We start from the raw sequence: 19,621 nt of genomic DNA on the forward strand, positions 1-19,621 counted from the left end.
TATTCCATATTTACTTGCCTCTTATTTGTTACTTCTATCTTTACTTACTTGTACTTAGCATATTTACTATACCACCTTATTTACATTCTTCTGGGTAGTGTCATATATAACTTGAATCTGGTCAAAAACTCTTTTTTTTAAGTTTTAGTTATACTCCAAGTAATGTTATAGGTATACATGTTTAGTTCAGGACTCGTTTTGAATAGGCTAGTACTTTATTTAGCTCATCCAAGTACATAATTGGCTGAACTGTGGCAGGGTCAGTTGTTTGTGAGCTGGTAGGTGTGTGTGTGTTTGTGGGTGTGTGTGAGTGTGAGTGAGTGACAGATAGGTCCAATGAGAGCAAATAAGCACCAGCTAAAGAGGACCTCTTCACAATGTCAGCTCTTCGGGAACTATCGAACCCGTTAAATAATGCATAGTTAGTAGCATTGCTTTAGGGTTGGCAATGTCTGTTGGTCCGTCAGTTTGGTCCAGACAGAAATATCTCAGCATCTTCTGGATAGACTTGATGAAATTTTGTACAGACATTCATTGTCCCCAGAAGATGAACCGTGTCCCCTGACTTTTCTTTTAATGCCGACATGAGGTTGACATTTGCAGTTTTGAGTGAAATATCTTGATAACTATTGGATGGATTGCCATGAAATCTGGGATATAAATTCATTCCCACTTCAGGATAAATTGTAAAAACTTTGATCATTTGACTTCTCATCTGGCATCATCATCAGGTCAAAATTTTAATTTGTCTAATAATTTGGTTTATGACTAAATACCTACATTCCCTTCATCTTCAGCTGTAGTTCATGTTTAGTGCTAAGGCTCAAATGCTAATGTGCTACCACGCTTAACTAAGATGTGTTAGTATTTAGCTCAAAGCACTATTGTGCTTAAGTCCAGTCTCACAGAGTGGCTAGCTTGCCTGCAGACTCTTGCAGACCCTTTTAATGAAAAAGGAATTGCACCAATATCCACAAGTCTGTTGCACAGCTGATGGTAAAAGGAAATTGACATGATATCAGTACAAATTTTGAAACTGGAGGAATGTATTACTCGTAAAGCCTATGCAATGTAGAGTCTCTTGGAAAGAAGAAGTATGTTGTTGCTGTAAAAAGGGGGGAAACTTGCCATTGTAACCAGTTATTTCTACACCAGGTGAAGTAATTGTTGTTAGTAAAATCCCCACAGATTGTTGCTTTGTGCTGTGAGATACCACGTCTTTTTAGCTTGATGACTGTGGTATTGTTCACTGATTTTTAAAAAGTTAATAATGAAGATCGTCCAACTTTTCCTAGGCTTTCACATAACAACAATATAAAGCCCTTTGAAGCTTTCGCATCCAGTGTGTGTATGTGTATCTATTTATGTGGGATGTGTGTGCCTGATGAGCCATTACTACGTTTCATGGCTTCTCCAATTCCCTCTTCACCCTGTCCTTTTTCGTATCAATTTGATTGGATGATATGTAATATGAGTTCCCTTATCTGATTTAATGCCACCGTGGGGGTATCTGGTTTCAGCCAATTGTAGCCACCTCCGGGGGTTTGGGGGGCAGGCGGATGTGTTGGCATGGATACTGGGTGAGAGCAAATTAAGTTAGTAGCTGATGAGATTATGCTGAAGTGCTGATGGGAAGAGGGACAAGAGCACAGAGCACAGAGAGAGAGCAAAAGAAGTACAACAGGCAAGAGAGAAACTTGAGCTCACACTGATGATTAGAAAGGAAAATCTCATTGTACTGTGTGTTAGTGATGCTGAAAATGGCACACACTGGATTTGTGTGTGGAGAGAAGTGGATAAGTGTTGTTATGATATCATAGAATGATAGGTTTTGTGTCTGTGTGTTTTTCTTTGCTGTGAAGACGGCAGTTACCAGTGTGTTTGTGTGTGTGTGTGCTTGTATTACTTTATTGGTGTTACGGAACAGCTGTCTTTCCTAAATGAATGTAATTATTGTATTAACAATTAAGTCTCTTTCTGTCTCTGTGTGTCTCTTCCTTCATCAGACTGAGATTGCCAAGAGACTAAACACCATCTGTGCACAAGTCATTCCCTTCCTCTCACAGGAGGTGAGTGTGTGTGACTTTGAGCTAAAGACCTTTTTTATGCCATTTACATGCTCTTGTTGTCTGTGGTAGCTTTACCGATGATGCGGCCTTTTAGTCTCAGTCTTGAACCACATTCTGTGTGTCTCTGTGTTTTGCAGCATCAGCAGCAGGTGGTCCAAGCTGTGGAGCGTGCCAAACAGGTGACCATGGCAGAGCTCAATGCAGTCATCGGGGTACGTGGACTGCCAGGTCTTCCACCTACAGTGTGTATTCCTCTACTTCCTCTTTACTTATATGATGTTGACTGTCTCTGTATGTCTGTTTATTCCATAAGAAATACATTTCCTTCTCCACACATTAAAAGTCAGAGATGGAAAACCTTTCATATCTTGATTTGTGAATAAGGTAATTTTAACCTCTCAGATGCTTGTCCTGCCACAAATGGAATTTTTTTCTGGAAAAGGAGCACTTGTTCTTCTCTGTCCAGCTGTGATAGTCAGTATGTTTAGTGTTGCTGCATGTAAAAGAGCGCAGTATGTCATACCACACTTACACTAGTATAGCAGTATAACTAAGTTTAAATGTGAGGGAAGGATAAAATACTCTGATAAAGATTCAGCTGTGTATATTCTAATGCTATACCTTTCCATAACCTCACACATAAGAACAGAATGTCAACAGGTCTGTCTTCCATGAATGAAGACATAACTCTAACAAAACACCCAAGTAATTCTTCAAAGTAATTCTTTAAGCAAACATTTTTTTTTTCGGATTTCATTTGAAACCTTCAGAATGACTACTAAAGCTATACAGTGGTGCTAGTGTTATAAATTATACAGCTGCACTAATAAGTGTACACTGATTATACATTTTAGGCACACAGCTTACACTATATTTTAAAGGAGATGCAATTATTTCAATCCCTTGATCAACAAACTAATCTTAAAATCAAGAGTCAAGGGCATAGTTCTCTGACAATATTTTTTGGAGAATCATGCAGAATCATGTTTCAGACGTATGAAAGAGTTGGTAGGAAATGTACTAAAATGAAACCCAAGGATAGTTATATAGATAGATAGATAGATAGATAGCAGATAGTTTCTCTTTTTTATGGACTATGGGTCTGGAAATAAAAATGAATGGATTGATTTATTGATTGATTGATTGATAGAAATGATTTTTTTCAGAGTGAGCGAGTAGAGAAGAAAGCATATGATTCAGTGAGAGAAGTTTGATGAGAGATGTTTATTGAAAAGATGTCGTCAGCCTGTGATGAAGATGGGGGCAAAACCAGCTATTCAGACTTGAGCTGAAAAGGGACTGGCACGGTGAGAGTGAAAAGAGGTTACAAAAACACAAACTTTTTGCTTGCAGTTCAGTGACAATGTTTAGTTAAAAAGAGAGACTGAGTCTAGCTGTTGGTGGTGACTTTGGGTGGGATTTGAGAATGGTTGAGAATACTCAGCTTTATAGTTACCATAGGGGAGGCCGGGGGGGGGGGGGTCTTCATAGCTTTAGCTTAGCAAAGACTGGCACCGAGCTTGGAGGGTAGTTTGGTTTGATTTTAGGTGGGCTTGTTAGTTGGCGTGGACTGATGGGGGTCTCTGTTAGTGTGTGTGATGGGGGGAGAGGTGGTTTTGGCAGTTGCTGTTTGAGTCTTAATTGCAGGATTTCAGTGTTTGTAAAAGGGGGGGTCATGGTGGTGCCCTTACACTCCCCTCTTCCTCTCTACTCCCGTCTCCCCCGTCATTCACCCTGTTTGTGAGTTAAATGAGTGTAATGAAGCATGTTGCCCCTACCTCCACACACACACACACACACACACACACACACACACACACACGCACACACATGTACATGCATACACACCAGCTCATACTAACATCCCATGACAAACCAGGCTCCCCTTGCCTCCACCAATGCTTCCCCTCCATTTACTCCCATCAGGGGTCCTGTTTGTGTATCCGTGTGTGTGTTTTTGCATCTGTTTGTGTGTGCATCTGTGTGTAGCAAAGCATGCATTTCAGTTATCCCCAGAAAACAACAGTCAAAAGTAGGATGGTTGAGTGAGGGTGTGTGTGTCTTCCTTGTTTATCTAGACTCTGAGTATGCATGTTAGTGTGATCAAGTGTGACGTGTGGGTGTGTTTATGTTTGATTGTTTGGCAGGCGAGCCAACTCGGGAAATTGAGTGTGTGTTTGTGTATATGTGTGATTGTGTGTACAGGCAGGCATGGGGACTGAGGTTAAAGACTGTTTCGTTGTGTTGCATTCATTCATTGAAGCACGACGCAGAGAGCGAAGGATGGATAGAGAGGAAAAGAGAAGGGGGGGGCTCAGGAGAGGGGAGTGGGTTAGTCAATTAGGTGAGATAAAAGTCGGTTTGACCTTCAGCACTCCTTCCACCCCTGCTGAGTCGCCTCCTGTGTCCCCCCCCCCAATCCTTCCTCCCCCCTCCCCGCGGCGAATCAGTGAGCTTGGATTCCCGCGGCTACTGTCTGAGGAGGCAATAATGATGTTTTGGAACACAAAGGCATTTCACGCTCAGACGAGCGCCTGATTTGGTGTGAAAGAGAGAGCAGGGCTGCCAGCCAAACTCTCTCTCCCTCTCTCTCACCCTCTTCTCTCCTTTTCTCCTCCCCTCTCTCCTCAGCCGCCTCACTCCCTCACAAGACCTGACAGTGCAGGCAGCAGCTGGGGCTCTCGGCTCTCTCCCCCCACTTCTCCGTCATTCCTCCTTTTCTCCCCCTCTTCTTCCACCACATCCTCGGGCTCTGGGCTGTGATCCCAGCTGTCAGTATTGTTCAGTGTTTGACCTCAGAGGGAGGAGGAGGAGGGTGTTTGTGTGTGTCGGTGTGTAGGGGGAGAGGATGTGTTCACTGCCTTGTAGACTGCAGCAGCTTGTTGAGGTGGTGTAAACCAAGACATTGAAGAAACTGTCCCATCTGTTGAAGACTTCAGTAGGGCTAGAAATCTCTTGATTAGGTTACAGAGTGCTGTTGATTTTTACCTATTGATGGCTCAGTGTCATTCATTGACACTTCAGTTTTTGGAGTCAGGTGCCAGTGTTTTGCACATTTAAGGCAGCTACAGATGGGTAATACATTTAAGGAAAAAGTAGCATAAATTGTCTTAGTAAGATAGGCCGCCAGAACAGCTTCAGTGCGCCTTGTCATTGATTCTACAAGTCTCTGGAATGTACTGGAGGGATGAAAACCATTCTTCCAAAACACATTCCCTCATTTGGTGATTTGATGATGATGGTGGAGAGCGCTGTCTGTTGGTCCAAAATCTCCCATAGGTGTTCAATTGGATTGAGATCTGGCAACTGCGAAGGCCATACCATATGATTAACATCATTTTAATAGTCATCAAACCATGTAGTGACCCCTCGTGCCCTATGGATGGGGGGCATTGTCATCCTGGAAAAGACCACTCCCATTAGGATAAAGGGGTTTCATCATAAGATAAAGGTGATCACTCTGTACAACTTTGTATTGATCTGCAGTTGCCCTTCCCTCTAATGGGACAAGTGGACCCAATCCATGCCAGCAAAATGCCCCCCACAGCATAACAGAGCCACTGGATCCCCTCACTGTAGGGGTTAAGCATTCAATCCTGTACCGTTCTCTTTGTGTGTGCCACTTGCCTACTTGACGAGAATATGGTGAAGGATGACTCATGATACAATATCACTTTTTTCCACATATCTGTAGACCAGTGCCGTCGCCGGACTGTTCTTGCTGACACAGTCCTATCATGTCCTGCATTGACATTCTCAGTCACCTGAGGAGGAGCTGCTCTTTTGTTTTTCCTTACATATTGTATTAATGCATGAACATCAAGCTCATCAAATGTTCGCTGTTGACCACAATTTCTGACCCTATTTACTGTGAGTTTCCCACAGATCTAAAAGGTTTAGATCTAAATGCAGATGTCACTTTAGTCACAGTTCCTATTGAAACACTAGCCAGTTGAGCAGTCTTTGTGAATGAAGCTCCTGTCATCCTTGCCCCAATAATGAACGCTCTTTCAAAGTCACTAAGATCTTTTCCTCTTGCCATCCTGATACAAAATCAGAATCAACTGGGTCTGCTCAGCATTTTTATATATACCACAGAGCATGATTGGATGTTAATTGCTTAATTGTACCATGCAGTGCGCCTGGGTGGAAGCATCGGCATTTGTAATGTTTCTCCGTTCATTTATTAAGGTTTTTCTTTTAATTTGTCTGCCATCTGTATATTATAGCATTTTTTGATACATCCAGTGAGCTCAACATCTCATCTTATTAGTAATTGCCAACATCATTACTGGTCAGTCTGTTTACACTGTAAAAAGTGCACTGCTCTGTTTTAGTCACAGATCACCACTTTATTGTTTGTTTACAATATATTGCCAGCTTTAGAATAACAACACCTCAAGAGGGCTCAGCTGTGTATTGCAGCATCCCTAAATGTTCGACATCTTTTTTCTCAACTCAACTAACCACCTCTTTCTCTTTCTGTTTTTTTTCTCTGTCTTAAAGCAGCAGCATCTATCCCATAACCACGGTGGTGCCCCTGTGCCCCTCACTCCTCACCCCGCCGGTCTCCACCCCTCTCAGCTGGGTGGTTCCGCTGGCCTCCTGGCTCTATCAGGAGCACTTGGTGCTGTCCCTCCCCATCTGGCAGGAAAAGACGGTGGTGATAAAAAGCCCCACCTGTCAGGTCCAGACTCACACCCTGGAGGACATGAGCACCTGAGAGGTGAACAGACACACCCTCCTGCACAGAAATGCCACTTTAAATAGATTGGAATTGTAATGTATTAGTTCACTTGCCCTGAAGTTTGTGAATAACCAAATTATTATGTCGTTTAACTTGGACTGTGTATTTCTGAGAGATGCATTGTTTAAGTGTATTATTGTTTTCTTTTTCCACTGGTGACCAAAATTGTTGGGGCTGCTTCTGAGACTGTTTACTCCAAAGTTTGGTTTCTTAGTTAGAAATATAATGAAATGTACAAGACTTAACATTTCCAATTCATTTTCCTTCCTTTCTTATTTTTTTGTTGTCTGCTCTGCTGAACACCCAACCCTGTGACCTCAACCACATGTACATATTTCCAATGGCAATAGAGCGAGAGCCTGGCACCGTAAGTACTTCTTCTTTCTGCAGCAGCGTTGAGTGTTCTGACAAACCACTTTAGGAGAGACAGTTTGGTCTGTGGGAATTTGACTTTGTTCTTATATGCAGTTTGCATGCAGTTTGACTTAAGCTCAACAGTGAGATTAGTCTATCTTAGCCCTGTTGACGTCTGTGGGATCAGTAAGCCGCACTCAAACTCAAGGAAAAACACATTTAAACTGTCTGCTCTAAGTAAACTACATTTAATTCTAAAAAGGGTAATTTATCCTAAACGACATGAAAACTAAGCCTTGGAAGTCATATATTCAGGTAAACTGCACCTATTGTGGAGTGAGGCTCATTTTGTCCTTTTAATTTGTATTTATTATACAATTTTTTTTGCTGCTGTAGTGACCTAATTCCCCCTTAGTTTCCCGTGATTTAAATTCATCATATAATCAAATTGTTAAAAAAAAAAAGAAATTTGATTGTTTAACCAAAAAACAGCTGTCTGCCTCACGAGTTCTTCAGTGGGCCTAGGCTGTTGCACTGAATGCACTGCATGACGGACAGGAGTCCCACAACGTCACTTTCATTGATTGAAAATGAAATGTAGGTCAAGCTGAAAGGAGCGAATACCTCAACAACAACTGTTTGATAAGGATGTCTGACAGTTCACAACCCGACTTGGCTGCATAGAGAATGATTTGCACTCCGAGCGATCTAAAAAGCCCCGTTTGGAAATACTTTGGATTTTGGTCAGTAGATGGCAAAATTCTTGAACCTCAAGATAAAGTTGTATACAAGCTATATAAGCTACAGGTAGCCTACCATTCCAGCAACCGGAGGGCACATCTCGAAATTATGCTCCCAAGTAGTTATGTCTCTGGTTGTATTGTTTGCCTCTTATTGACATTAAGTGCAAAAAATATATATTTGAATGGTTCAAAACCTTTGTGGGTTTTTTTTTTGTTTGTTTTTTTTTTAGAAGGAATAATCAATTTTGACAGTATTACCTTGCAGTTTTTTTAACCACTGTTTCACACCCAAATAGCTTTCATTGTAAAATGTGTATTTTTGACTGTTAGTTTCAAAGTGTGTGTATTTATGTGTACTTGGGGATCTCTTGGGGAGAGCTTTGGCCTGCCTGTTTAGTTCTGCCCTAGATCTGCTCTGAACTGTTAGGTTTCCTTTCTCCTCCAAATGAGCTTTTTAGCATGGTCACATGCACACGCACACTCGCACACATACACCCACATTCACATACACAGACATCATGCACACACACACTCCTCTAGCCTAGCCTGCATTGTTGTGCCTATTTAACACCTCAGTGAGCAGATTACCCCCATCTCCCCCGCTCCCACCGCCCCTGATCCCGCGCTTAAAGACTCATTGTGTTTAATATCACCACCACTGAGTGGGGAGGGTTTGGGAAAGGGGGGTGGGGTGAGGGAGCGGCAGTCATATGACACTGAGCTTGTGTGTATGTGTGAGAGAGAGACTATGCTAAAAGCGAACAGGGCAGGGATGGAGGGGGGAAATTGCTTATGTTTTGCGGGTCAGTGCTCCTTTGCTCAGCCCACTAAAACCTTTCAGTAAAAGGGGGGGAGGAGGAGGAGGGGGGCTTTGGCAGAATTCCGGCCCCCCCCACGCATCTCTTTCCCTCCCTCATCTCTTGTCACCCTTTCTTCTCCTCTACACTCTCACACCCTCCCTCCTTCCTCTCTGTCCTCTAATCTCATCCCCTCCCTTTCCCCTTTTTCTCACCCTCCTCCCCTGCTCCTCCTCTTTTAGCTATTCCTCCTTCATTTACCCTTTCCCCCCTCAAAGCCCACTCCCTTGCTAGATGTGTGCACGCGCATGTGTGTTTGTGTATGTTGTATGCACATTTCATTGACAGGCTGAGACTATAATGGACTCAACATGAAGCTTTAATCCATTAACAATAGGATCCGTTGGTCAGGAGGCCAGAGGGGGGCACCCGTGTGTGTGTGTGTGTGTGTGTGTGTGTGTGTGTGTGTGTGTGTGTGTGTGTGTGTGTGTGTGTAGTCTTAGGACACAGAGGGACACATGAGTGTTATGCAAGTAATACACACACAGTCTGTTACACACTTGATCATACACACAGGCTTTCACAGTCAATTACACATTGTACACACACACACATATACACGCACACACTCACATACTGCAGCCATTGCAGCTTGTCAGAGCCAGGAGAGGGAGCACTGATAGATTTTGAGAGCCACTTAATATCATCATCAACTTCAGAGGTGTGTGTTTGTGTGTGGCTGCAACTGGCTTTGGTCAAGTGAGAAAAGAGGTTGCTGTTTAAGTGTTAGTGCTACTTAATTCATGCTTCTGTGAACTATTAACCTATTTGCAAGTAAGAGTCTGTTTGTCTAACCTGCTCTACACATAGCTGAATAGCTTTTGTAATTAGTGGTAGATGGATCAGATGGGTCTAGTGAGCTCATGCACATAATGAAGCTCAACCGGAACTGTAAATGGCAAAACTGTCTCACTTCTGCAAATCCTTTTTCTTGTTTGTTTATTTATTTTTTGTCCCCTCCAAACTTTCCTTTCACTTTTTTCTATTATCTTTCTATGCCACATATTTTTTTCTTTCCTCTGCTCTTCTATTCCACTTTGTTCTGTCCTACTCCTCCTCTCTGCTTTCATCTGCAGAGTAACTCATTGCTGCCAGAAAGCCTTAGGAACTCAGATAAGCGACGCAACGGACCAGAGTTTCCAAACGACACCAAGAAACGCAAGGTGGATGACAAGGACTCGAGCCACTATGTAAGAAATGGTTCTGCTGTCTGTGTGTGTGTGTCTTACTGTGCTAATGCTTAAGTGAGGAAAGATCAGATGTATCATAGTCACACATAGAATGTTAAGAGTGATATTTCACTTTGGAATTTATTTTCTCTTGGCTATTCACTTGTGTTCCTTGTAACAGCCTATTTCTCAGCTGTTAAAGAAAATTACCTGATGGAAATGAAGTGAAGGGAGAGAATACGTAATGGTGAGCTAACTGATGGCTTGTCTTTGCAGGATAGTGATGGGGAGAAAAGTGATGATAATTTAGTGGTGGATGTCTCAAATGAGGTCAGTATGTTTTCATCTTTTTTTTTTAATTGTTTAATAGTTCTGATGATTGTGGTTGTTTACTGTTGGTTGTTTGCTTAAATTAAAATTACAGCACCACAGTAGTCTGTGCAGGATTTTGCTCTGTGAATTAACTACAGTATAGGACTAAAATGTCCTATCCAGGACAATGCCAACACCACTTTTGCCCAGTACTTTTGTTCTCAGGTAGTTCACTGAATCCTTGTCCCTCCACCAGGATCCAGCCTCCCCTCGTGGCACGCCTCTCCCCTCACCTAGAGAGAATGGCCTGGATAAAGCACGTCTTCTCAAGAAAGACCCCTGTAGTCCAGCCTCTACTGCATCATCAGCGAGCTCCTCCTCTCTCAAGTCCAAAGAGATGGCAATGGTAGGGATGAATAATACAAAAAGTTTTTCGGTTGTTTTAGCATATAGTTGAATAAACTAGCTTGATGGATCAATTGATGGCAAATACATACTTCAGTAGTTACATATTTCTTGTGTATTTCTGAAGTCTCTCTCTTTGCGTGGCAGCGAGATAAGGCAGGTACACCTGGGCTTAAGTCAAGCACACCCACACCTAGAGGTGACTCCACCCCTGGTCCGAGTTCCACACCTGGAATCCGGCCCAGTCTATCCAAACCCCCCTCCATGGAGATACCACATCCACCTAGTAAGTCCAGTGTAAACATTTGTAGTTGAATGATATAAATGATAATATTTTCCAGAAGGCATTAAGTTATGTTTCTAAATTGTCTCCAGGAAAGTTCAACCTCACCATTAAGGGTAAAATGGCTTTGGATAAATTTTGCAGGTTTTTTTGCATGCTTCCAAAAAACTGTTGTTGTAAGGCTTACTTTACTTTGTAAAAACCTCATGCATGTGAGTCTAATTGATAGGAAAGATAAATCTGACTGCCAGCAATCATAGATTTGGTCAGAAATCTCTGTTTGCTCATCAGGGCTTGTATTCTTAGATATTTAAGGGATGTTGAACTTAAATGCTCTTTTAGTTGTTACAAGCTTTTTATGTGTGTTACTCTTTCCTTCCCTCTTCTCCTCAGCTGCAGGTTTGCGGACACCCCTTGCTGTACCAGGCCCATACCCGGGTGCATTTGGTATGTTGCCCCATGCAGCAGGAATGAACGGGGAGCTGGCAGGTGCAGCCGGGGCTGCGGCCTATGCTGCTGGACTGCACAACATGTCACCTCAGATGAGTGCTGCTGCCGCGGCCGCTGTGGCTGCATATGGCCGTTCACCCATGGTGAGTGGAAAAGGCTGACTCATGCTCTGGTTAAATGTAATATTATATTTGTGAGCAAAGAAAGCCATCACAACATATCAAATCAACATAAGGAGTTAACTGTACATAAGATGTCTGTTTTTTTTTTTTTTTTTTAAATATTACTTACTGTTGATATACAGTGTACAAAAAAAGTTTTATCTACACTTTGACTTTTAATATCTCACTGTGTTACAATATTGAATCACACTTGAGGTAATAAGGCATTTTTGACCCTGATCCTTAGAAATATCAAAGTGAGAACAAATGTCTACAAATGTATCTAAATTAAGTACCAATATGAAGCACAGAATTATTCATTAAATAAGGATTAATCTCCTTTAACACAATATTTAGTAGAGTCTCCATTGGCAAGAATTCCAGCCTTGGCTCTGTGTAGGCTGGTATCAGGTGCTTCAGTTTTATCCCATTCTTTTTTGTAAAACCTTTCAAGCTCTATGAAGTTGCATGGTAAATGTGAGTGAACAGAACAGAGGGAATTTTCAAGTCATGTTTTCTACTTCTGCTGCCTTCATACGTTTTTTCAGCCGTGGCTGCTGCTTTGCCGTTCTTCTTGACGCACCTGGGCAACAGTTGTATGCACAGTGCTCACAGCTCAGCAATGAAACCCTATAACCTGCTCCAGGCAGATTAAGTTGTACAATGTTCTTTCCATTTTTACGACCTTACACAACTGAGGAGATTTTGTTGTATCCTTCTCTTGAGTCTGATTTTTCAGTAACTTTGCAGCAGATCGATTAATCTTTTGTCATCTTTTTTCATGTTGCTTTTGCCGGGAAAGTGACTAATGGCAGCACCAGTTGCAATAGTTTTACCTTCCAGAAACTGAAATTAAAGTCACTTGGCATACTAATGATTAAATACAGGTTATCTCCATCCAATTTAAGGAAGTTCTTAAAACAATTGGCTGCCACAGTGAATTCTTATGAAGTCAATTATATTTTAATCAATAATCATATTTTACTTATTTTAGATTTATTTTTATTTTTACTTTTTTGGCAATTTCATTATGTCAAGTCTTTTTTGATCAGTGTTGAAAAATCATAATTAGGTCCACTGTAATTCAGTGTTTTAAAATAATGAAATGGTAAGAAGTTAAGGGTTGTGATTACTTTTGATAATCTCTGTATATTTTAAATTACAGAGTGTAGAAATTGTCAATAGTTAGTAGTAGTTATAAAGCTGTATTTCTCTTGTCTGTGTGATAGTATTTATACAGTGGGTATGCTGGTGTGTTTTATGTTCAGTCACCTCATCACTCTTGGCTGTATTTGAATAGTGTTCATTACACTGTTTAAATAGGTTTAGTAGACTCACAGCTGTGCCTGTGTCTGGGCAACACTTGATAGAAACTCAGGTTGTGTACTCACCAGCTGCATGTGTTTGTTGGATACCGGGGGGAGACACAAGAACTGACAGCTCTACCTTGGTGTGTTTGCTGACTCTTATACTTGTCATTCAGATTTGGAGGGTGTGTGTGCTCAAGAGTGTCTGTTTGCTTTGTGCTCACGAGTGTTTGTGTTCTGTTCCACAGGTTAGTATTGACCTGTGTGCATTTTGCCAATGCCCATGGGCATGTGTTTGCACTTTGAACATAAAATGTCTGTGTTCTCTCCTCAAGGTTGGTTTTGATCCTCATCCTCATATGAGGGTTCCTGGAATGCCTCCCAGTCTGACAGGAATCCCTGGTGGCAAACCGTAAGTATAATTGCTGCTGCTTCTATATTTTAGGACTGATTGCTCACAGTGGCTGTGGAACAACTGATATGTCTTCTCAGAAACAAATACTTTTTTTTTTCCTTCTACTTTCCACCTTTTCCAACTTTTATCTGTATTCTCTGTATTTTTTCATGCTTAACCATCCTGCTCCTCCTTTGTATTATCAGTGCCTACTCTTTTCATGTGGCGGCCGACGGACAGATGCAGCCAGTGCCGTTCCCCCCGGATGCTTTGGTGGGCCCAGGGATTCCTCGCCATGCCCGTCAGATCAACACACTGAACCACGGAGAGGTGGTGTGTGCTGTTACCATCAGTAACCCCACCCGACACGTTTACACAGGGGGGAAAGGTTGCGTCAAGGTCTGGGACATTAGTCACCCAGGAAACAAGAGCCCCGTGTCACAGCTCGACTGCCTGGTGAGTGAGGTGATGGGTTTTGTGGGGCAAATATTCAGTGCAAAATACAGTTGTATGCAAAGGTTTGGGCAAATTTCAGTAGCTTAAAAAAATAGAAAAATTTAAACCCCTACTGGGGCAGGTGCAAAAGTTTGGGTAACCTACTAAATCAGTACATAGGAACTCCGCCCTTGGCAGCTTTTGTTTTTTGAAGTAGTTCATGGTGGATTTTGACGTCTGCTTTGGATCATTGTCCTGTTGTAGACACCATCCTGTTTTTAGTTTCACTTTATTACCTGACTGCATGGCATCTGCATCTAGAATTTGCTGATATTCAATGGAATTCCTTCTTTCCTCTATCTGTGCAGTGTTTCCTGTGCCACTAGCTGCCACATGACCACAAAGCAGAATATTTCCACCTCCATGCTTAACATTTGTCAAAGAGGGGTTACAAAGTACTGACTTAATAGGGTGCCCCAACTTACTGGTTAATGTTTTTATATTTTTTTAAGTTGAAGAAATAAAAACTACCGTGCAACACTTGATGAAAGGCTCATTTATTTTATTATATTTCATTTTTGAATTTATCTATAAAAATACAGTATTATGTGTGTATGCATGCAAAAACACTGAAGATACTTTTTTGTGCCTACCACATCAGAACCGAGATAACTACATCCGCTCCTGTCGCCTCCTCCCCGATGGTCGAACACTGATAGTGGGAGGTGAGGCGAGTACGTTGTCAATCTGGGATTTGGCCACGCCAACTCCCAGGATCAAGGCAGAGTTAACATCATCAGCGCCAGCATGCTACGCTCTGGCCATCAGCCCGGACTCCAAGGTCTGCTTCTCTTGCTGCAGCGATGGTAACATCGCAGTCTGGGATTTACACAACCAGACACTCGTTCGGTAAGAGAGACGTTGTTGTATGTACGCTTTGATTATAGACAGAAGGAACATGGAAGGTTTGCTTATTTTCAGTGTCATTCTTTGCCGAAGATTAATACAAATAAATATAAGGCTCAGTTGAATTTTAAGGGCATCTACAATTACTGCCTAAGTGCTCTAACCACCTGTTAACCTCAATATTTGCCTTCCTTAATTAGCAGACTTTCAGCCCTGGGTGATTTAACCTTTATAATTAGAAGTTGTAGCACCAAGAGGCAGAATATTGAGCAATAGTACTACGGGAGTGGCTGCTGATGAGAAATACTGTAAGCTCTTCACATTTGGTTGTCTGTGATGCATACCAACTGCCTGGACAACCTGATTCCTAGTGTCTTTGTTGAAACATTTCTCTCTTTTATTTACCTCCAAATGTATGTGTGTATCCTGCAGGCAGTTTCAGGGCCACACAGATGGAGCCAGCTGTATTGACATCTCAAATGATGGCACCAAGCTGTGGACCGGAGGACTCGATAACACTGTCCGCTCGTGGGATCTGAGAGAGGGACGGCAGCTGCAGCAGCATGACTTCACATCACAGGTGCACACTGTTTCATCAACTAAGCCTTTGTATTGAAAGTAGAATCCCCAGTAAGACTGAATTAAAATTTCGCAGATGGTCAAATGCTCAATGCTAATACAGCGCAAGTAATATTTCCTATCTCCTCTTCCCAGATCTTTTCTCTTGGCTACTGTCCGACAGGAGAGTGGCTCGCTGTGGGAATGGAGAGCAGCAACGTTGAGGTCCTTCATGTCACCAAGCCTGACAAATACCAACTTCATCTACATGAGAGCTGTGTACTCTCCCTGCAGTTTGCCTACTGTGGTAAGACACTGGCTGTCTTGATGTCAGGCTATTATGTCCTCTTTCACTCGTTTGGCACTTCTCGTTTTGTGGTCTATCTTAAAACCATTCGCTTTAGAATTAGGGATGTGTTGTGAAGGCTCTAGGACCTAGTTGTACCTCAGATGGTTTTTTGAGTTCATGCCTTCATTAGATAGGACATTATAGAGGTACACAGTAAGGAAGGGAGATACAGGGGTACGGACGTTACAGTTATGTTGTAGGACGCCCCTACCTTAGCGGTTTTACTTAAATTTGACCTTTTTAATTGGTATGGTCTTTTTTGTTCTACAAAGGCTTTTTCACTGCTTAACCAGATTGTGTTGATGATGTTATTGTCTACCTTTTTGTTTTACCCACAGATTGCATATATTGTGTGTTTGTGTGTTTTACCCAGGTAAATGGTTTGTGAGCACAGGAAAGGATAACTTACTGAATGCATGGAGAACACCCTATGGAGCCAGCATATTCCAGGTTGGAACAACAGATCACTACATATTCATTATGTAAAAATGAACATGGATAATATAAGAAATTGCTAGCTTTAGCAGGCCACATTGAATTTGCACCAGCACTGCATTGCATCAGTGGAATGAAAGGGTGGACACCATGGAATTGTTATGGCATTATCCTCGAAAAAAGCATTCTCCAATGTTCATTTCCTTTTTTATGACACATGAAAGTTGCAAAGTTCATCTGCTGTTGGGACATGCAATGAAATATTGCTTTCAGTGTGGTAATACATCCTGTCTCATGTGGTGCTGTGAGAACATTATCAAACATGTTATGATAGCCACTGTATCTTATTAGCCATCCAGCAATATTGATTGGAATGAGCGCACGACATAATTATGTTTTCTAAGAGCATAATTATAATTTTCCTATTCTGTATCTCTTTCTTTCTCTTCAGTCTAAAGAATCATCCTCAGTGCTAAGCTGTGACATATCTGTGGATGACAAGTACATCGTCACTGGTTCAGGGGACAAGAAGGCCACTGTTTACGAGGTCATCTACTAAAAATATGGGAAGAAAGCATGGATATCTGTTTTTTCCTCAAACATGAACTGATATGTTTCTAGAAATTTTCACATGGAGCCAGAAATCACAGACAAGACTGACCTTGACAGCACATTCTTTTTTTCTGTTACATCTGCTGAGTAGACACAGAAAGGAGAGAAGGATTTTACATGCACATGTGTTGTGCCTGTATACACGACTCCATATCAGCTGAGAGCCATTAACTGGAGAAGCTGACTGATGCTAACGGAAGGCGAGAAACTACTTGGATGTTCTTGTCTTGTCTTACTGCTTTCTGCTATGGACTGCACTGGGGTCAGTTACGTGGACCAGACAATGACTGAACTGAAGGGGGGTCTGCATTGTTTTGACTGGGAACAGCTCTTCTGGAAAACACTGTACTGAACATCAGATATTTTAACACTTGATTCGGTGTGACGACAAGGGGCAGAGACCGTAGAATGAACACTCAGACCAGAGGGTTGAATATGTAAACAAATGGCAGACAGGTGGAGCAGAAGGTGGACAGTAAGGGACATAATTTTGGAGAGACAAAGGAGGGGAAACAACAGCAGATGAACAGATGGATGGACATTTTATAGACAGTGGATGCAGAACACGTTGGTTTGCATTTTATTCTAGACAGATAATGCTCACAGCCTGTTTATCTCTTGGCTCTGACTCTCTGACCTTAAAATGTGAGTTGTTCTGATACATCTACACTGTCTGAAAAGTACCTTTCCTGTCTTAACAGTGGGTCCAATCCTCACTAACTGCACTGTAGTGGTAGCTGTCCCCCTACACACTTAGTACACACACAGTACTTAGAAAATACGCAACAGTACTTTTTAAACATACTGAAGGCCTCATTGACTTTTCTAGTATCATGCTACTAATAACATCTGTGATGGGTTAGTTTGATCCTCAAGAGGCATACAGTACTTTTTCCTAATTCATACCCATTTCAGGTGCCACCAAAAAGAATTTCAAGTCCTCTGTTATATGGAAAAAAATTATCTTACCAAACCAAATAAGCTTCAAAAACAGGAGAATATACTGTAAATGTTATTACAGAATGATTCACTCTGGTTGTTCTGAAAAAGGTAGCTTGTTTTCTCCTTTTTTTTGTCCTCTATTCCTTGTGGACCTAGTTGAAAGGCCAATTAGTGGAAAGATGAAGGGAAAACATTTTCAGAGATTGAATTAACCCTCAAATAACGTTGGTTCTCCTTTTCCAGTGTATCTGTTCCAACAGATTATTCCCCCATAGCTGAACTCCACAAATTCGGAAGTCTCCGGCATATTGACAGAAATGTTGAGATAAAGCTATATTTGAAAACAAGGAGAGAGAAAAGAGAGACGGCAACATAAGCCTTTATATTGTAATTTGTTTAGTTAATTTGTTTGACCTTTAACCCTGTTCTTTTGAGCAGCAGTGTGTCAATAACTGCACGTGCTGATGTGGTTTTACACAGCTGAATTAACATTTCAGAGACTCAGTCTTGATTATTGGTCAGCTGGATATAGTTTGAGATTTACAGATTGCTTTTTCAATATGGTCTCGTTGAAGTCTAGACATGGCCCTGCTGTTAATTTTCATGCAGTTAATTTGTTGTGGTCTATTTTACAATACATTCACAGGTTGAGGTCATAATAATTAACATGAATTGTCCAAAATCTATTTTTTTTTTTTTTCCCCTTAACTTGAAATTTAAAACAACCCTTTGGTTACTGTCTTTAGTGTTGTAAATTACACCCTGTCCCTGCCTTCATCACTCTTTGAAAAACATGATGTCTTACTGTATGGATGGTTAATCAAGCTTCATAAACAGGGACCATTTAAGATTATCTTCACATGTGATTTAATCTTGTATTTTTTGGAAATCCTATGTGAACAAGTGAAAAATCCTCTGTACTACATTTATGCCATATATTGTCACTTGTTTTAACATTTTGTTGAAACTGGGATGTTGGCTAAATAGCCTTGAAAAGTAAAATGTTGTTTTTTCACTTTACAAAGAAGATTTTAGGATTACAAACAGGATTAAATTATTTGTCATGATAGTTTTATAGAGGAAGGTAGTGCGGGTACAGTAGTATTTCAGCTTCGGAAAGGAATCCGTCAGTTTCAGCCATTTTTAACTCATTAATTTCATGACTTTGTGCTTAGTTTGTTTTGTTTTTTTTTTTTTAATCTATTTTTGTCTGTTGAATGTTTGTAAAAATGTATATATGTTTTTTTTTTGTTTTGTTTTGTTTTTTTTCTTACAGGACATGCTTTAGAAATAACAAACTTTTTTTGTACGTCTTTTACATGGAAAAGAAACTTCTAATCAGGAGAAATACTAAATGGTCTTAATGCTAGCTAATCTATAATGATGGAAATGTCTAGACAATAAATGTGTTTTTTTTTTTTTTGTAACTGGAGTGGTCTTTGACTGTCTGGGTTAGTACAAGAACACATTTGGACCTCACTGATAAAATCTTTTTGATTCATTATAGATAATTGTCATGGAAGCTCAAAGTTTTGAGAATCAGCCTCGTAAACAAAAGCTAGTTTGGATTACAGCCTTGCAAATACAACTTGGATGGTGAAAGATAACTAGGGCCTATCCTTCCTGATGTTTCCCTCACGCGAAGTATGTGTTAATGAAAGTCTAAATACATCAGTAACAAGGAGAGGATAATGGTTGCCCTCTTCTGGCTTTGTGTGGATGAGGTTTTTGAAATAAACTGCCTGTTACAGCTTAAAATTGTCATATATCACTGTCAGTTTTTTTGCTGACATATTTTATACTTTTTTTTTTTTTTTTTTTTCAAATAAAAGCAAAATATGAGAAATCCGAAAAAATGCAAATAGGTCACCTGGATTCGAGTGTTTGTTGGTGATGATGACGTCAAGATAAATTAAACTAGACTTGCATTAGTAGGAATATCAGTGCGCTCTTATCAAGCAACATCAATTCTTGGCTAAGTCCGAATCTCCTCGCTATATTTGCCCAAGTTCCCTTTGTGTTTTTTGGTTGTTTTTTTTTTTTGCCACAGAGGCACAGCCCTGAGTCCTGTTTGCTTTTCATAATGTTAACAACCATAGTCATTGTGATGGGGATTTTCGTGAGAGTGAGCGT

The 19,621-nt window shown here is 41.0% G+C and overlaps 1 protein-coding gene across 1 annotated transcript; it reads left to right on the top strand.

Annotated features, from left to right (window-relative positions):
- The first annotated feature begins 2,009 nt into the window (after window positions 1-2,009).
- Window positions 2,010-19,235, top strand: LOC120805351 (transducin-like enhancer protein 1). The gene is made up of 16 exons (XM_040155526.1): window positions 2,010-2,069; window positions 2,207-2,281; window positions 6,579-6,795; window positions 7,167-7,183; window positions 9,847-9,960; window positions 10,216-10,269; window positions 10,508-10,657; window positions 10,804-10,942; window positions 11,333-11,532; window positions 13,193-13,269; window positions 13,458-13,707; window positions 14,348-14,595; window positions 15,025-15,172; window positions 15,307-15,457; window positions 15,873-15,949; window positions 16,386-19,235. The coding sequence occupies exons 2-16, from the start codon at window positions 2,255-2,257 to the stop codon at window positions 16,491-16,493; spliced, it is 1,977 nt and encodes a 658-aa protein (XP_040011460.1). The 5' UTR covers window positions 2,010-2,069; window positions 2,207-2,254; the 3' UTR covers window positions 16,494-19,235.
- The last annotated feature ends 386 nt before the right edge of the window (window positions 19,236-19,621 follow it).

The sequence above is a fragment of the Xiphias gladius genome, chromosome 19, assembly GCF_016859285.1.
Source record: "Xiphias gladius isolate SHS-SW01 ecotype Sanya breed wild chromosome 19, ASM1685928v1, whole genome shotgun sequence".
Taxonomy (NCBI): Eukaryota; Metazoa; Chordata; class Actinopteri; order Istiophoriformes; family Xiphiidae; genus Xiphias; species Xiphias gladius.

Coding starts and splice junctions, on each gene's coding strand:
- LOC120805351 (XM_040155526.1), top strand. CDS start 2,255: ATGGCAGAGCTCAATGCAGTCATCGGG. Junction 9,961..10,215: donor ACAAGGACTCGAGCCACTAT/GTAAGAAATGGT, acceptor TTGTCTTTGCAG/GATAGTGATGGGGAGAAAAG. Junction 15,173..15,306: donor AGCATGACTTCACATCACAG/GTGCACACTGTT, acceptor TCCTCTTCCCAG/ATCTTTTCTCTTGGCTACTG.